Below are 16,629 nucleotides of genomic sequence, written 5' to 3' on the forward strand. Positions count from 1 at the left end.
AGAGAAACAGATAAGGGGAAAAAGAAGTAAAAGAAGAAGAAAAGTAGAAGGAAGAGGAAGGAGAGAGAGGGAGGAGGAGGAGGAATGACAGTCACGGGCAACGCTAACATTAGAAATCAAGGACAATTCTCTTTCTACACTAGCAGAGGGAAACTCCACATCGGGAGATCCCGACGCTTTAGGGGAGCGAGACACGATTGGGACGCGGGTCTTCTACCTCCAAGTGCAGAACTGTTTGGGGTCCCCCCTTTCCCTCAGGAGACGTTTCTCAAAGGATTCACTCGGCCACTTACGCCGATTATGACGCAAATTCCTTGGCATAGTTTTGGAGGTGCCATTTACAAATATCCCCCTTGAACTCGGGCCCCAAATCTGCGCCCAGCCTCTGACTCAGCAATCTCTCTCAGATTCTTCTCCCAAGTCCCGTCTGAGTTTGAATTGTCTTTAAAGAATCGAGAAAACAAATTACTCTGTTCCACTGATCCAGAAGGGACTGGGAGGCGGCGAACTTGAACTCCGAGCCTGAGTCGAGCAAGTATTCTTTGGCTCCTGTGACTCACCCCACCCCCCATCCCCATCCCCCCGCCTCAGTGTCTAGGTGGGTAAAGGGGGGAGGGGACCAACCACGCTCGCAGGTCTGTCCATCGGCTCTCGCTCCTTTCGGGTCAGCTCCCGCCCCGCCCCCAGTGAAGCCTCGCCCCTTCGCGCGTGCGAGTTCTTCCGGTTCAAAAGGGTCGGGAGCCGGAAGTACCTGGGCCCCCTTCGGCTGTGGCGGCGGCTGCTCGTTGTGTTCGCGGCCGGAGGGGAGTTGAAGAGTAGCGCTTGACGCCGCCAGAGCTGAGCGCCGAGAAGGAACAGAAGCCGGCCCCGCCAGCGTCGGGTTCCCGGCCTCGCCATGTCGCGAGGCTCCATTGAGATTCCCCTCCGGGACACTGACGAGGTGAGCGAAGCCGGGGGCCAGGAGGTGCCTCCGCCCAGCAGGGGGTGGGGCGGGGCGGGGCGATGGGACCCCCCTCCCTTTTCCTTTTTTTCCCCTCCCCCGCCCCTATGCGCCCAGGACTGCCCTGACCCCTGACCTCCCCACACCGAGGTCTGCTCCGCCCCCACCCCCGGTCTCGGGTCCGAACCGACCTGGGGTCTCCGGTGCAGACTGAGGGTCCGAGGAGACAGAGACCTGGACGCCCCCTCCTTCTTCCCTCCGAAGAGCCCTCCTGGTGAACTTTGCTGGGCACCCCGTAGCTGTCACACCCACCCCGCTGTGGACCCCATCCGGCATTTGCACGAGCCCCTCACCTGTTTCTCTAGAACTGGGAAGGACTTAGAGTGGCGTTATCTTTCAGAGCGGGAAACTGAGGCACGCGGCGCGGAGGGAGCGAACTGACTTGGAAGCAGTTTGACAGCAGGGGCGACATCGGGGCGGGCCATAGTTTGGGACTCGAGGCAGAGCCGGGACTGCCCCGACCTCCAGGGTGGTCCCGTTGCTCCGCGTCCCGTGCGGTGTAGACACCCCCCTCCCCCATGTCCCATGTGACTCCCTAAAGTTAAGGAGCGCTTTCCACTCCTCCTCGGCAGTGCACATGTTCTAGTATCTCACCTAAAGTTGTGCTGCTCAGAGCTACTGGCAAAGCTGATTAACATGCAGAAAACGTGGTTCCGTTTTCTGCTTACTCCAAATCCGTGCTCCTCCTCTAAAGGCACGCTGAGGGGCTATGCAGGTGATTCTGGGGCCTTGGAAGACCGTGCCAGCTCAGTGTAAGCCCGTGTGTGGGGTTGGGGATTTAGACCAGCCAGAATTAAGGGCCATCGGAGATTATGTTTCCTGAGGACTAGCCTCGGAAAAGTCTGTTCATTAACGGATTGGTTATTTGCTGACATGATGGTATTTTTGGCCACAGAAACTCTTTTTTCCCTATTTTTTCTTTTTCATCCCACTTCATTATTTTTAATACACATTGTTTTAATGAATCATATTGGAAGAGAAAAAATCAGAACAAAGGAAAAAACCATGGGAGATAAAAAACAAAACAAAAAAGAAGTGAATATAGCATATGTTGATTTACATTCAGTCTCTATAGTTCTTTTTCTGGATACAGATGGCATTTTCTGAGCAAAGGCTATTGCTGTGGGTCACTGAACCACTGAGAACTGTCTATCATAACTGATCATTGCATATTCTTGCTATTACTGTGTACAATATTCCTGGTTCTGCTTGTTTTGTTCAGAATCAGTTTGGGCAAATCTTTGCCAGCCTTTCTAAAATCAGATTGTTAATCATTTTTTATAGAAGAGTAATATTCCATTATCTTCATCTATCAGTTTATTCAGTCTTTTCCCCATTTGATGGGCAGATATTTTCCAATTCTTTGTTACCACAAAAAGAGCTGTTACAAACACTTTTTGTACATGTAGGTCCTTTTTCCTCCTTTATGATTTCTTTGGGATACAGACCCAGGAGGGCCACGGAAACTCTAGAAGACCTACTAAGTCACAGAGGAGACTTGCAATCTGTATCCTACCCTAATGAAATCCAAGATTGCTGAAGTATTAAAATAGAGCTAATTTAAGGCTGTTTCACTTAAGAATAGCATACTTGGGTTTTAAGTGCAGATGCAAAGCAGTGCTGTTGTATTATTAATGGCATTTTATAACTAAAATGATTCTACCTTAGCCAGCAATGCCAACTTCTTTGTGCTTATACTTATCAATCTATTTCTTGGGCTTGCCCAAAGCATTTCTCTCCCATTGAATGATATCGGTATTTTTGAGCTGGGCATTTTGTCTCAGTTGAAAATGAGCATGTTATTTTTTCTTTTTTGTTACATAAATGTGCATATATGTACTGATAAATAAAATTTGTATTTTGGGAAGAATAACCATGAACAAGGATGTAGATAATGAGAAACAAGTGTTTTTGTATTTTAGGTCATTGAACTCGACTTCGATCAGTTACCGGAGGGGGATGAAGTTATCAGTATTCTGAAACAGGAACATACTCAGTTACACATATGGATTGCCTTAGCGGTTAGTATTTATAAATGTTTTTTATTTGCTGACTAGGAAAATAAATTCATGATATGTATCTTTTAAGGTGCTACATGTATCTGATTTCCACTTAGGCAAGCTTTGGGTCTGTTGCATAGTTATATTGTGTCCAAAGAAGTTTTCTGTCTTCTATTTTGTTAAACAATTCTGACATATTAAATAGACAATATTCATCATTTTCAAAGAAAAGTTATTTAAAATCATCCATATAGTTTTTTTAAATTTTCTTAAAGTAAAAACAAATATCAGCCAAAGTTTCTAGGAAGTAAAGACTACAAAAACAATTGCTTGTACAAATACAGCAGATATTTCTTAAATACCTATGTGCCTTATATGCTAGGCTTTGTGCTAGAAGCTTAGAATATAAAAGGCAAACTCAAAATCATTTCTTTTTATTGTGCTTATAGTCTCTTGAATGATGTCATATGGAAGAAGAATTATTTGGGAGAGGGAGAATTTCATCTTTCGTTTCCATGTACAGGATTCCTATTTTATACATACAGCTTTAATCTCCTAAACTCCAATCCCATGGCACTGTCTACCTAAAGAACATTTCCACTTATATTTGTTAATATCGCAAACACATGTTCAAGAAGAACTTATCTTCCCCAATAAAGTGTCCCTTCTCCAAATATTCCCATTTTTCTTTCCTAGGAATAATCATGTTGGGAATAATCCTTGACTCTTCCCTCAGTCCACTTGCTAGATCTATTAGGTTTCATCTCCACAAAATTTCTTACATCTGCCCTCTTTTTCCTTTTTTATATAACTGCTACTTTTATTAAGGTTTTATCATCGCTTCTTTAGGCAATTGTAATAGATTCTTAATTGATCTCTTTTCTTCTAATTTCTTCCTTCTCCAATTCATCTTCGACATACCTGCCAAATTAATGTTCATGAAGCAGATCAACCCACCTCACTGCCATATTCAAAATCTGGCTTCATCCTGCTTGTCCAAATATATTTCACATTACTGCTACTCTCCACAAACTCTTGAACTGTCCTAAATTTGACATTGTATTTACTTAGCACATTTTCACAGACTGTTCCCCATGACTGAAATGTCTGTGCCTATGAATCCCTAGTTTCCTTAAGAATTCAACTTAGTTGCTATCTCCTGTCTAATTTTTCTTTTTTAGCTGGAATATTACAAGCAAGGCAAAACAGAAGATTTTGTGAAGTTGTTGGAAGCAGCACGAATAGATGGCAACCTGGATTATAGAGACCATGAAAAAGACCAGATGACTTGCTTAGATACATTGGCGGCCTACTATGTCCAACAGGCTAGGAAAGAAAAAAACAAGGACAATAAGAAAGAGCTCATCACCCAGGCAACGTTGTTGTATACAATGGCTGACAAAATTATCATGTATGATCAGGTAAAAGAGAAAAGAAAACTTTCTCTAGTCATGGTTTCAACTGAGAGCTTCTGGATGTGATTTACATCCACGGGGCAGGTTGTGGTTTAATGAAATAGACTCATTTTTCTTAAAGAAATGAAAGATGATTTGACCAAAGTAAGAGAGATTTCTGATAAAAAGCAAACCATCTTTGTTTTTTATATCCTTGGGAAAATGTGGGCTCTCTTTGATATGATTGGTGGTCCCCTCTCTCCCCCCTGTACAGATGACACAGCAACCCTCCTCCTCCCCCTGTGCATTTTTCATTCCTGTTTTTCCCAGAGGCCACCAGAGGAGCTGCCCAGCATACTTCGTACCTCCCACAGGCCTCTTAATATTCTGAAGGCAGCGATTCAGGCCTTCGACTGCCTATCTGTCCTCAGTGTCATTTTACAGGTTCCACTCACCATTGGTAATACAGGTTCATAGGTCATAGATGGAGAATCACAAGGAACCTCAAATGTTAATCTAGTCCTGCTCCTTTAATTAGAAAATAAGGAAACAGCTTCTAAGAAATGAAGTGATTTAGCCAAAGTAAGTAATTTGCAGAATTGGATTGTACTCAGGTGCTTGAGTACTTTTCACCTTGTACCATGCTCTCATCCATTATGAAATTTTTCATTACTTTTTGGGGGCCAACTTCAGGGTTGATTTTCCAGGATTGTAGTGGTAAGTAATTTGTAGTCATATATCTAGCGTCCTACATGCAGAGAACATTGGTGTTTAAAAGATGGCATCTAGGGAATAGCTGGAGTGAACTGAAAGTACCATTTATACCTTCTCTAAGTACAATTAAGTCCATTGTCATCCTGCTATTCACTTCTGTTTAATTTTTATAAAGAACTTAGTTGCATGAATGTAACAATTAAAATTCTCTTGTATAACCACACACTCTGAATGGACAATTCAGGCATCTTACTTTCTTCAGTGGGGGATCATAGGTTCCAGACAGAATTTGGAAATTTGTAGTGTTTTTTTGTCATCAGAATTACTAGTGAAAAAATGTAGTTTTTTTAGATTATTGTTAAGAACTGTCCACCACCTATTTATATGTTACAATTAAAAGCATTTATCTCCAGTCTTTTTCATTGTCACAAGTTCTTTGGGAATAAATATTGGCCCTCTATCATATGGGAAATCTAATTTGGTGTGTCTTTTTATCCAGAACCATTTATTGGGAAGAGCCTGCTTTTGTCTGTTAGAAGGTGACAAAATGGACCAGGCTGATGCACAGTTTCATTTTGTACTCAACCAGTCTCCAAATAACATACCAGCCCTTCTTGGTAAGCCTTTTTTGATAGCTATCTTAGGAATCTCATTTATTCTCCTCTGTCAGGAATATAGCTCTCAATAATTGTAAGTTCGACCCTGGTCCTTAAGCAAAGGAGAGAGAATTTTGTTTTACTAAAAATGAAGCTTATCCTCTGAAGAGTGCCTTAAAAAGTTCAATGGAGAAAATCTGTGATGAAGAGAAAGCAAGCTTTTTGATTGTTGAAATTAATGAAAATTAATCGCTCTATGAATTAGGAATAAAATAATTCCTGAGCATTGAATGTTTAATAAACAGTGATCCCTTTTTATTTGGACAATATACCAAACTGGTTTAGAGAATCATTTAAAAGGTAAAGCTAGAGCTATTATGTTTAAGGACACAAATTATTATTGCTATATGGAGGTTAATTGCTAATCCTAAAAGTACATTGGTTTTTATATTGTGCTGAAGTCTTATGCTTATCTTATATTCTTTAAATCAAAACTTCTTAAACTGTAGGTAATGATCCCATATGGGGTCACGTAACTGAATGTGGTTGTGGCAAAATTAGGATTTTAACAGTAAATGTTTCATTTGAATAACTATATATCTGGAGTTGTATCAGAATTTCTCAGGCAAAAAAGAGTAGAGAGTGGGAAAAGTTTAAGGAGCCCTAATTTAAACTAGCACTATGTACTTACTGCTCTTTTTTTGTTGTTGTTATCATGATAGGTAAAGCTTGTATTTCATTCAACAAGAAAGATTATAGAGGAGCCCTTGCATACTATAAAAAAGCACTGCGAACCAACCCAGGATGTCCAGGTAAGGGAAGAGCAAAACTGAGCAGTTTTGAAACTGTGACCCAGCTTAAAATTTGGTAGTTTAGTGGTATACTTTTTAACTTTGAGGTTATATGAGAAAATGTACTTCAGATAGAATTGGAGATGAGGTGAGAATTTTAAAAATCTTCATTTTGTTTTTCAAACAAGATAATAGGTGATATTCTGTCCCTTCGAATCACAGAATCGAGTCCCTTCAAGTCATTAGAATCAAAAGCATGAGTCTTCACAACATTCCCAACAGTTTTGTAGTTTAAGAATTCTACTAACAAGGAATTCACTACTTTACAAGATAGAAGAGACCTTCACTTTCAGATAGCTCTTAATTACTGGGAAATGTTACCTCTTTGAAAGTTCTTCCTTCCCAAGCTAAGCAGAACAAATCTAAGAACCCCTTCTTGGTGTAAATCCTTGAGATATCTGAAAGTAGTCATCATATCCTTTCTACTCTAATGTTCTCTCTCATGGCATCATTCCAAGATTCTTCTGATCCCAAATGCCATGGTTTCAGGTCCCTTCACAACTCTGGTGGCTTCCTTGGAGCATGTTCTTTCATGGTAGTGTCCTTCCTTAAAATGTCATACACTGTAATGTTCTCAGTTGGGTTTTCTGGAGGTCTTGGGAGCAGCTTTCATTTCACTTGAGTAATTGCTACAAGAGTAGCCAGGTGTTAAAGTCCAAATCCTTTATTATGTCCTTCACAATCAAGTTTCCTTGCCTGGGGCCCGGGCTAGCTTTCTTAAAGGCCTTTCCAGAGTCTTGGTTTCAGTGGAGAAGCTAAGGAGGAGAGCCTGCTACCACAGGGTGTGAGATGGAGTGATTGAATCTGGCTCTTCGTTCCAGGGCTTGAGCTTCCGCCTCTAATCCGCTTGTCTTCTCTGGCTCTGAGCTCTCTGAGTCTCTCTTTGGCTCCTTCTGAGTCTGTCTCTGGCTCTGAGTCCCAGCTTATATACTCATACTGAATTTAGAGAACTATTAATCACCATGCTAAACTAGATAACCATTGTCTCATCAATTCCACTGACTTAACACCTTGTAAGAATCCTTGTTTCAGAGTTCTGGCCCATAACAATTCTCAGTGATTTAAGTGTGGTCTGACCAGGACAGAGGATAATGGGACTTTCTTGATTTCCACCCCCAAAAAAGCCTTGGACTAGATTGTTTATTTTGTAATTACCTAATGCATTCGTGTTCCCCTGATAAAATGTCAGCTTGAGCGCAAAAACTATTTGGTTTTTGTCTTTATGTCCCCAGAGTCTAGCAGAGTGCTTGACACCTAGATGTTTAATAATAATTGCTCATTGATTGATTTGGTGAGATACTTTGCTGAAATCTAGGTATACTCATTCTCACTACCTCTTTTTCCTGTTCTCCCAATCTCATAAGCCTCTCAAAAAAGGAAATAGGACTGTTAATCACAATTTCTTTTTTCCTGTAAAGTCTTTGTGTTAAATACAACATTCAGAAAGTAAATATTATCATCAGCTAGATCAAAAACATTTGTTATATGTTTACTATGTGCCAGGTCCTGTATCTCTTATAGCCAGAGGATAGATTTCAGTGCTTCAGAATTTCATTACACTGTCTTTTGGCTGCTTTCTTACATATAAACAAGAAAGCTGCAGAAGCATTATGTCTAAAAAGTATTTGTCAGTCTTATTCCCTCTTTAAGATAGTAGTTTTGACTATAGGTATCTGGTGCTCTATTTTAATGACACTACTATATCACAGAAATCTCTTTCTTCTATAGTCACTGTAGGAATTTCCTAGCAAGCCCAGTTGTGGTTTGCTGCTTGTAGCTCTGATTCTTCACTGCCTGCTCAGAACCTTTTTTTTTTTTTTTTTTGAAATGCTCTTTCATTCTCTCAGACAAGCAAATTGTGGTCAATATGTATGTGATAGCAAACCTTCTTTGGCTGTTGTGTTATATAAATGTTACAGAATGTTGTGTTATATAAATTGTGGATCTGTAAAATGAATAAAAATGTATTGTTGATCACAGGGTTTTTTACTTTCAAGGACTTGCTCTTTCTTTCTTAAAATTGTCATTTAGAAGCATAGTCTAACAATGGTATTAGGAGATGTGCTGCACATCACACCAGTGTTAGGTATTTTTGCATTCTCTTGGAGAAGGTTTACATCATTTAATACTTGGGAAAGGAATCATTGGGGAGGATTTGACCTATTGAAAAAAATCATTAAGTGTAACAATAATGGACTTTTACCATAGTTATTTAAAATATAGAAGGGTTGGACTGATACTCATTTGAGAGAAATAATGGAGCTTTAAAAATGCCGTAGTTTAACAGGTTGAATGACTTGATTTGATTTTATTTTAGCTGAAGTCCGCCTGGGAATGGGCCATTGCTTTGTGAAACTGAACAAACTGGAGAAAGCTCGCCTGGCATTCAGTAGGGCCCTGGAGCTCAACTCCAAGTGTGTGGGAGCATTAGTTGGATTGGCTGTCCTAGAACTCAATAATAAAGAGGTATGCAAACAAGAAAACAATCCAAATACTGGTTGATTTGGTTATCAATAGAGAAATTCTCAAAGATTCCATTTAGCTAAAAAGATGAGTCCAAACTATAGGTTGGAAAAAAACATAATTTCCTATATAAATAGGTTTTTTTTCCCTTTGCATGATATAAAGATATATTCTTACAAATCATCTAGAAAATGATTTGTGAGGTGGCCTTGCTTAAAGAAGAGGGCCATTACAGCCATAGCAACATTATCACAGACACTTAAATAACAGATGTGACACTGTTGTGAAAAATTTCTTTACAGCTTAAAATGTAATTCATAACAATATATTGGAATATTTTCTATTGTTTGCCATATTAAGCTAGTGTTAATTTTAAATCATTTGTCTCAAATAATGTTAATATACCCAAAATTAGAATATGAGAGAATATTTCCAAAATTAAAACTATTATAAAGTTGTGCTTGCAATTGATTATTGAATTATTGGGAAGCATAAGTATCTTAAGTTAAATATTCCGAAAAGTAAAGTAAGAACTAAACTATTACCTGGATTTGGCTTTGTGTAATATTCATATCTTTAAAAGTTTGAAAAGAAAACTTTAGAAAAATTGCTCTCAGCATATTATTCATTCACACTCTTAACCCAATCCCTGTATTATTTAGGCGGACTCTATCAAAAATGGTGTCCAGCTTCTGTCCCGAGCATATACAATTGATCCTAGCAATCCTATGGTGCTGAACCACTTGGCAAATCACTTCTTCTTCAAAAAGGTTTGAGAAATCTTTTGTCTTTTTTTCTTGATCTTGCTTCAAAGTATATGATGTTTCACGTTTAACACTAATGGAAAATTGGTCTGAGGCCCATGGGAATAGGTTGGGACCCAAGTTTTTATATTGACCCCTCATTTGATTGATATGCCATGGTCTGGGTATCAGTTTATGTGATGTGCTCTCTCAGTGGAATTGGAAGAGGACTAGAATAGGAATTAGCAAAAAGGTGGCTTCAATTCCTGGCTCTGCACATTCTAGCTGGATGCCTCAGGACAAGTCCCTTAGGCATTCTGACTCTCAGTTTCTCATCTGTAAAATGGGAGATGAAATTTGTGCTCTCCATCTTTGAGGAATATTGTGAAAAGAAAACTCTGTGGAACTGAAAGCTATAAATAAATTGAGCCATTATTACAGGAAGTGTGATTTGTACACACACTACAGTGATCCCTGTAGAGTAAAATTAGAACCTTTTAATTTTAGGAAGTGTTTTCTTTCTTCTCTCAGTATAGAATTCTAACTGATAGCTTTTAAAAGATAAAACCAGGAATTAGGAATGCATTTCTTTTCTTAACATACCTCATTAAACGATTATGGAGTGCATAATGTCCTTTTCATGGTATTGTTTTATTAAACAAAGATGATAGAGAAAACTTAACTGAAACTTTGAGGTGGTTTAGTACCAATGATAGAATTATTTTGGTCACTTATTCTTGTGTTACTTTGGATAAGTTTTGTATAACATCTTTTATGACTGTGGTTTGTGGTGTTTTATCTTGTGTTCTTCATTTTTCAGGATTATAGCAAAGTCCAACATTTAGCTCTCCATGCTTTTCATAACACAGAAGTGGAAGCTATGCAGGCAGAAAGCTGTTATCAGCTGGCTCGGTCTTTCCATGTTCAGGAAGACTATGACCAAGCTTTCCAGTACTACTATCAAGCCACCCAGTTTGCCTCATCCTCTTTTGTACTGCCCTTTTTTGGTTTGGGCCAAATGTATATTTACCGAGGTGACAAGGAGAATGCATCTCAGTGCTTTGAGAAAGTTTTGAAAGCCTATCCCAACAATTATGAAACAATGAAAATTCTTGGCTCTCTCTATGCTGCCTCAGAAGATCAAGACAAACGAGATATTGCCAAGGTACATCTAAAAATCTTGGTTATTCTGAAATGATCTTCCAAATGGATGTGTCAGTCAGCCTATATCCCAGGCACTGTGCTAAATGCTGGCAATACAAGAGGCAAGCAAGAGATCCTGCCTTTGACACCTTACAGGCTAATGGAGGAGACAGCAAGTGATTAAATGTGTACAAACAAGCTGTCTGTAGGATAAATAGGAAATAATTAAAAGAGGGAAGGCACTAGATTTGGAGAGGTTAGGAAATTCTTGTAAGTGGGATTTTAGTTGGATTATTAACAATAGAATGTACTACTTCATAAAAGTGGTTATTTTATCTCCATGCCATTCTTTATGCCAACAAAGATCACACAGTCCCACTTTGTCTTAGAAAATAATGTTCATTGGGGCAGCTAAGTGGCGTGATGGAGAGAGTACCAGCCCTGGAATCAGAAGGATCTGAGTTCAAATCCAGCCTCAAAAACTTAACATTTATTAGCTGTGTGACCCTGGGCAGTTCACTTAACCAATTGCCTCACAAACATAAATAAATAAATAAATAACATTCATGATTTGCTATAACCGAAATAATTCCTTTTTGGGTAACCACTTCATTCCTCTTTTGTACTGTGGACCTGGGACAAGAGAACCCTGAAATTAATCTGACTTGGCTTACAATTGCCAAGGCTTGGACTACATTAACCTTAAGACCTTTTACAAACTCAGGCTTTCTTTCATGCCTCAAGAGTAAGATTTCAGGGGACAATCATCTTAATAATAGTGGTGGTGGTGGTGATGATGATGATACACTGCTTTGTGGTTTACCAAAGACTATGGGTCAGATAACTCCAGTTTTTACTTTAGCTTAGGCTCATAAAGGTAGAATGACATGCCCAGGGCCAGACAGTGAAGTCATAGCAAAGCTGGTGTCCAGCCCATTTCCTGATTGAGTCTGGTCTGACTTCTTGGTGCTACCTACATTTTGATGATTTAATTTTTATCACCTTGACAAGCACTGCTTTGGGTACTTTAATGGTGCATTGGTGGTAACTTGTCTTGGTGATTTGTGGATGGCACCCTGATCCTGACATCTCCTCTGTCTCAGGGTCACTTGAAGAAGGTCACAGAGCAGTATCCAGATGATGTTGAGGCCTGGATCGAATTGGCACAAATCCTAGAGCAGACTGACATACAGGTAGGTGACAGAGAATTCCTTTTTAGCTGGGCCCTGCACAGTCTCTAACCTGTGAATGCATTGGTCATCATCATGACTTAGGCCTTCTTCTGTCTTTGTGGGCTTACAGGGTGCACTGTCAGCTTATGGAACAGCAACCCGTATCCTGCAGGAAAAGGTACAGGCTGACGTCCCGCCAGAGATTCTGAATAACGTGGGTGCCCTCCATTTTAGGCTCGGAAATTTAGGAGAAGCAAAGGTGAGAAAAAAGGGGTGTCTGTATCCTTCAGGAGCATGTAGGTTTTTTTTGTTTTTTTTTTTTTAAGTTAGCCCTGACTTATCATTTTTTTTAAAAAGTTGTTTTTCTATTTTTGACAGAAATATTTTTTGGCATCTTTGGATCGTGCAAAGGCAGAAGCTGAGCATGACGAACATTACTATAATGCCATCTCAGTTACAACATCGTACAATCTGGCCAGACTTTATGAGGCAATGTGTGAATTCCACGAAGCAGAAAAGCTTTATAAAAATATATTACGAGAACATCCTAATTATGTTGATTGTAAGAATTTCAAGTTACTCTTTAAAACCCTGCAAGTCATTCAGTTATTCATTTAATATACATTTATTTAACAAACAAAGCAAAAATTAGAAATGTTGAAACTTGTTAAATCAAAAATAACATTAGCTATAGAATATATAAACGATACAATCTCTAGTTTCATAGAATTTAACTCTTTACTGGCCAGATTTGAGCATGGCCTTAAAGAATAAATAGAATTGGGGAAGTTGGGGATATTCTAGATAAGGGGAAATGGCCAGAAGTATGAATGGAGAGGAATGGGGATTGGGCTCAGTGCTTGTAATGCATAGGAAGGAGGCAGAACTTTCTTGAATTGTACAATTTTTGTTGCTGAATATTGGGAGAAATTTGGGTGGTGTGCAAGATTTGGATTTTGAAGTAGACTGAAGAGGTAGAACTTAAGCTGAAGTTTGATTTTATACAGTTGATCTTTTAACAAATATTTCTTTCAGGCTATTTGCGCTTAGGAGCAATGGCTAGAGATAAAGGAAACTTTTATGAGGCTTCAGATTGGTTTAAAGAAGCTCTTCAGATCAATCAGGTTGGTAATAGTAAAACCTTTTTGAGAAATGGAAATTTTCAGTTTATCATATAGTTAATATATTTCTTTTAAAGACTATGACCTGTTGAACTCAGGTCTCTTTATTTTCCAACTTTTATTTCTTTTAAAGAGCCAACATTATTAAAGAAATGTAGGTTGTGTGATTGTATATTAGTTACATGGACTTGGGGAAACTCATAAAATGTTATGAGTTGGAGGGGACCTAAAAGGTCCTATTTTTAAAAAAATATTTATTTATTTATTGGCTCCTCTACTGCATCCCCAGCAAATGGTAATCCATTAATCAGTACTTGATATCCAGTATTATATTCATACAGCTATTCCATCTGTTCTTATCTTCAACTTTGTGTCTGAATTATTATCTCTCCATAATAGTAAAGTAACCTACAATCACCTTTTCACATGACTTGGTATAAAATTCGTCCTTGTTTGTGTGAAATAGTTTACATGCTTAGTTTTTGTGATGTCTCATCCTTCATAGCCTTGACGTTTTCTTTGCAGTCCATTGGGCTTTCTGTTGTACCATAATTGGAGAGTTAGCATAGGGCACTGGACTACAATATCTTCAAAATTCTGAATCTCATAATAGCTCTTCCACTGATTACCTTATGAGGAAACCCTTTCCCTTCTGGGGCTCAGTTTTCTCTTCTGTAAAATAAGGAAAGTGAAGTTAAGCTAGATGATAATGAAAGTCCTTTCTAATTCCTAACTTTCTGGGACCTAGAATAAAATCTTTTAACATGTCTTTCAGGATCATCCAGATGCTTGGTCTCTGATTGGTAATCTTCATTTGGCCAAGCAAGAATGGGGTCCAGGTCAAAAGAAATTTGAAAGAATATTAAAACAACCATCCACTCAAAATGACACATATTCTATGCTAGCCCTTGGCAATGTTTGGCTACAAACTTTGCATCAACCCACTAGAGACCGAGAGAAGGTAATATTTTTATTTACTGAAGGTAGGATTTTTGTCAGTCTTTTGACTGAACTTCCTAGGGTCTCTTAACTAGTCATGTTATTTCTCTTCTTTAGGAAAAGCGACATCAGGATCGTGCACTAGCCATCTACAAGCAAGTCCTCAGAAATGATCCTAAGAACCTCTATGCTGCCAATGGCATAGGTAGTGTAAGGCTTGTATATTTGCACTAGTTTGAAATTTATGATTCGGAGAAGAGTGATGGTGAATCTTAGTTCAACACTGAGGTTATTACCCTGAATTTCTCTATAAATAAAATTATTCTGAAATATGATTTGCTATTTTTATCTGTCCTAATTTCCTACTGGGCATTGTCACCTTAAATTTAAAAAAAAATTGTTTATTTCCCTTCTCTTAGGTGCTGTGTTGGCCCACAAGGGATATTTCCGTGAAGCTCGTGATGTATTTGCCCAAGTAAGAGAGGCAACTGCAGATATTAGTGATGTGTGGCTAAACTTAGCACATATCTATGTGGAGCAGAAGCAATATATCAGTGCTGTTCAAATGGTAATGTATATATCTCTCTGCATTATCTAAAAATAATAGAAAATTTGGGCTAAAAGTACAGGTTTTTAAACACCAGTTTTATTGATGGACTTGAATACTTTCTTAACCACTTCTGCCCTCTAGTGGAATTAAATACCATTATTTTGTCATTCTTCCTAATGTTCATTCAGAAATATGTCAGAGCCTATTATCTTAATGGGAATATCCAGGATTAATTATAGTTCAGTACTGTTATAATTATGTTTTTAGCATGCATTAATTTGAAGCATGAAGTAACTGAACTCTAGTAAGTTAGAGAATGCTCTAAATTTGTTAGAGAAAGTATGCGCACCTTAAAGTTGTGAAACTTGTAAGATGAACAACTAGACATTATTTAGTCCAATGTAACTAGCAAATGGTCATTCAGGCCCTTTTGTTGAATATATCCAGTGAAAGGGAACTCATTGGACCAGCTTATTCACATTTTTGGATATTATTTTTTTAAAGTTTTTAAAATAATTTTTTATTATTGTTTCTATATCACCTACATTTCAAGAGGGTAAAGAATAGTTTGGCACAACTTACAACATATTGCAAAAAATCTGACATTCTGTGCTATGTTACAAATAGTCTTCTTACATGTGCTAAGTGTGAAGCGGCATTACTTTCTTGTAGCTCTTCTTTAAGTCAATTATAATTGACAGCATCCTGTTCTGATTATTTTGTTATCCTTTAACATTGTTCTAATTACTATTTTTAGTGTTTTCCTAGTTCTGCTTCCTTTACTTAGCATCAATTCATCTAAATCTTCCCATACTTCTCTGTATTCATCACATTTGTTGTTTCTTACAAGGTACCACAATTGGTGTAGCCATTCCCTAATCAATGAATTTTTAATTCTTTGCTAATACAAAAAATGATAGTTGGTGTACATGGGCCTTTTTTCCTGTCATCATTCTCTTTTGAACATATATGTAAGTAATGGAATTTCTAATAGTTTAGGCTGTTTCACAGACTCAAAGATAGAATGGATATATCCCTTTGCACACAGTATAAACTTAGTATTTGCTGAATTGAACTGAAGTTTATAGTTTCTATTTGATAAACAGTTCTTTGTGGGTAAGAATCAGGAACAAAATACTCATTCCCCTTTTTTCACTCTTCCATCTTTTAAAGATAAAATTGGCATTAAATCAAGTTCTGAAATTGTTTCTCTTGCTACTAGGGCATGTTCCTGTGTAAGACTTAGGATCTCTTTAGTAAATTCTACATTTTTGTCTTCCTCTTTTAGTCTAGCTAGTCTATAAAATACTTCAAATACAGTATTGTTGATCAGCACTTATGTGGGCTTCCTGACTTAGTTCCCAGATTTTCTCATGTGAATATATCACTATCTTTGCATAAGAGGAAGCCTAGTCATAGGTCTCATCCCACCAAGCTTTAGTGACCTTTATGGGGTCAAATTTGACTCCTTCAGTTAATAATCTCTTTCTTTTCTTGCTTATTTCTCATAGTTGATACATTTGTGTAGTAACTTCTCAAGCCAGGGGCTTTAAGTAACTGGTCCCTTCCTTGGATTTTGTTTCCTATAAATTTTAGAGTATTTCTTTATTTCTAGTCTTCTTACATTGTAGCTTTTCTTTATAGTATCCAGTTTCATGGATATTTGTTGTGTTTTTTTCCATTTTTCTTTTCATTTGAACTCTTTTGCTTTCATTTGCAAGTTTTCAGGCAAATACATTTTAATTGGTCCCTATTAGACATATTCCCTCTCTGATCAGGATCCTATTGATCAAAAAGCATTTATCAAATGCCTACTATGTGCTCGGTATTGTCAGTACAATTTTAACTTGTCTGGAAATCCAAATGCTGTTCTGAGAGCTCTTTTTAACCACCTAGCCACTTCCCTCTGTGTCTGGTTTACTTGTTTATCAGATGGAGGGTAA

The 16,629-nt window shown here is 38.2% G+C and overlaps 1 protein-coding gene across 1 annotated transcript in view; it reads left to right on the forward strand.

Moving 5' to 3' along the window:
* Nucleotides 1-757: 757 nt before the first annotated feature.
* Nucleotides 758-16,629, forward strand: part of CTR9 (CTR9 homolog, Paf1/RNA polymerase II complex component) — a 29,153-nt gene continuing 13,281 nt past the window's right edge. Inside the window, exons 1-15 of the mRNA XM_051964780.1 lie at nucleotides 758-940; nucleotides 2,923-3,021; nucleotides 4,182-4,421; nucleotides 5,608-5,725; nucleotides 6,427-6,516; nucleotides 8,873-9,021; nucleotides 9,681-9,788; nucleotides 10,582-10,926; nucleotides 12,008-12,097; nucleotides 12,207-12,335; nucleotides 12,455-12,638; nucleotides 13,112-13,200; nucleotides 13,973-14,158; nucleotides 14,254-14,341; nucleotides 14,556-14,704. Of these exons, the coding sequence (XP_051820740.1) occupies nucleotides 896-940; nucleotides 2,923-3,021; nucleotides 4,182-4,421; nucleotides 5,608-5,725; nucleotides 6,427-6,516; nucleotides 8,873-9,021; nucleotides 9,681-9,788; nucleotides 10,582-10,926; nucleotides 12,008-12,097; nucleotides 12,207-12,335; nucleotides 12,455-12,638; nucleotides 13,112-13,200; nucleotides 13,973-14,158; nucleotides 14,254-14,341; nucleotides 14,556-14,704 (2,109 nt within the window). The 5' untranslated portion in view covers nucleotides 758-895. The remainder of the gene's footprint in view (nucleotides 941-2,922; nucleotides 3,022-4,181; nucleotides 4,422-5,607; nucleotides 5,726-6,426; nucleotides 6,517-8,872; nucleotides 9,022-9,680; nucleotides 9,789-10,581; nucleotides 10,927-12,007; nucleotides 12,098-12,206; nucleotides 12,336-12,454; nucleotides 12,639-13,111; nucleotides 13,201-13,972; nucleotides 14,159-14,253; nucleotides 14,342-14,555; nucleotides 14,705-16,629) is intronic.

Source organism: Antechinus flavipes, chromosome 6 (assembly GCF_016432865.1).
Source record: "Antechinus flavipes isolate AdamAnt ecotype Samford, QLD, Australia chromosome 6, AdamAnt_v2, whole genome shotgun sequence".
NCBI classification, from domain to species: Eukaryota; Metazoa; Chordata; class Mammalia; order Dasyuromorphia; family Dasyuridae; genus Antechinus; species Antechinus flavipes.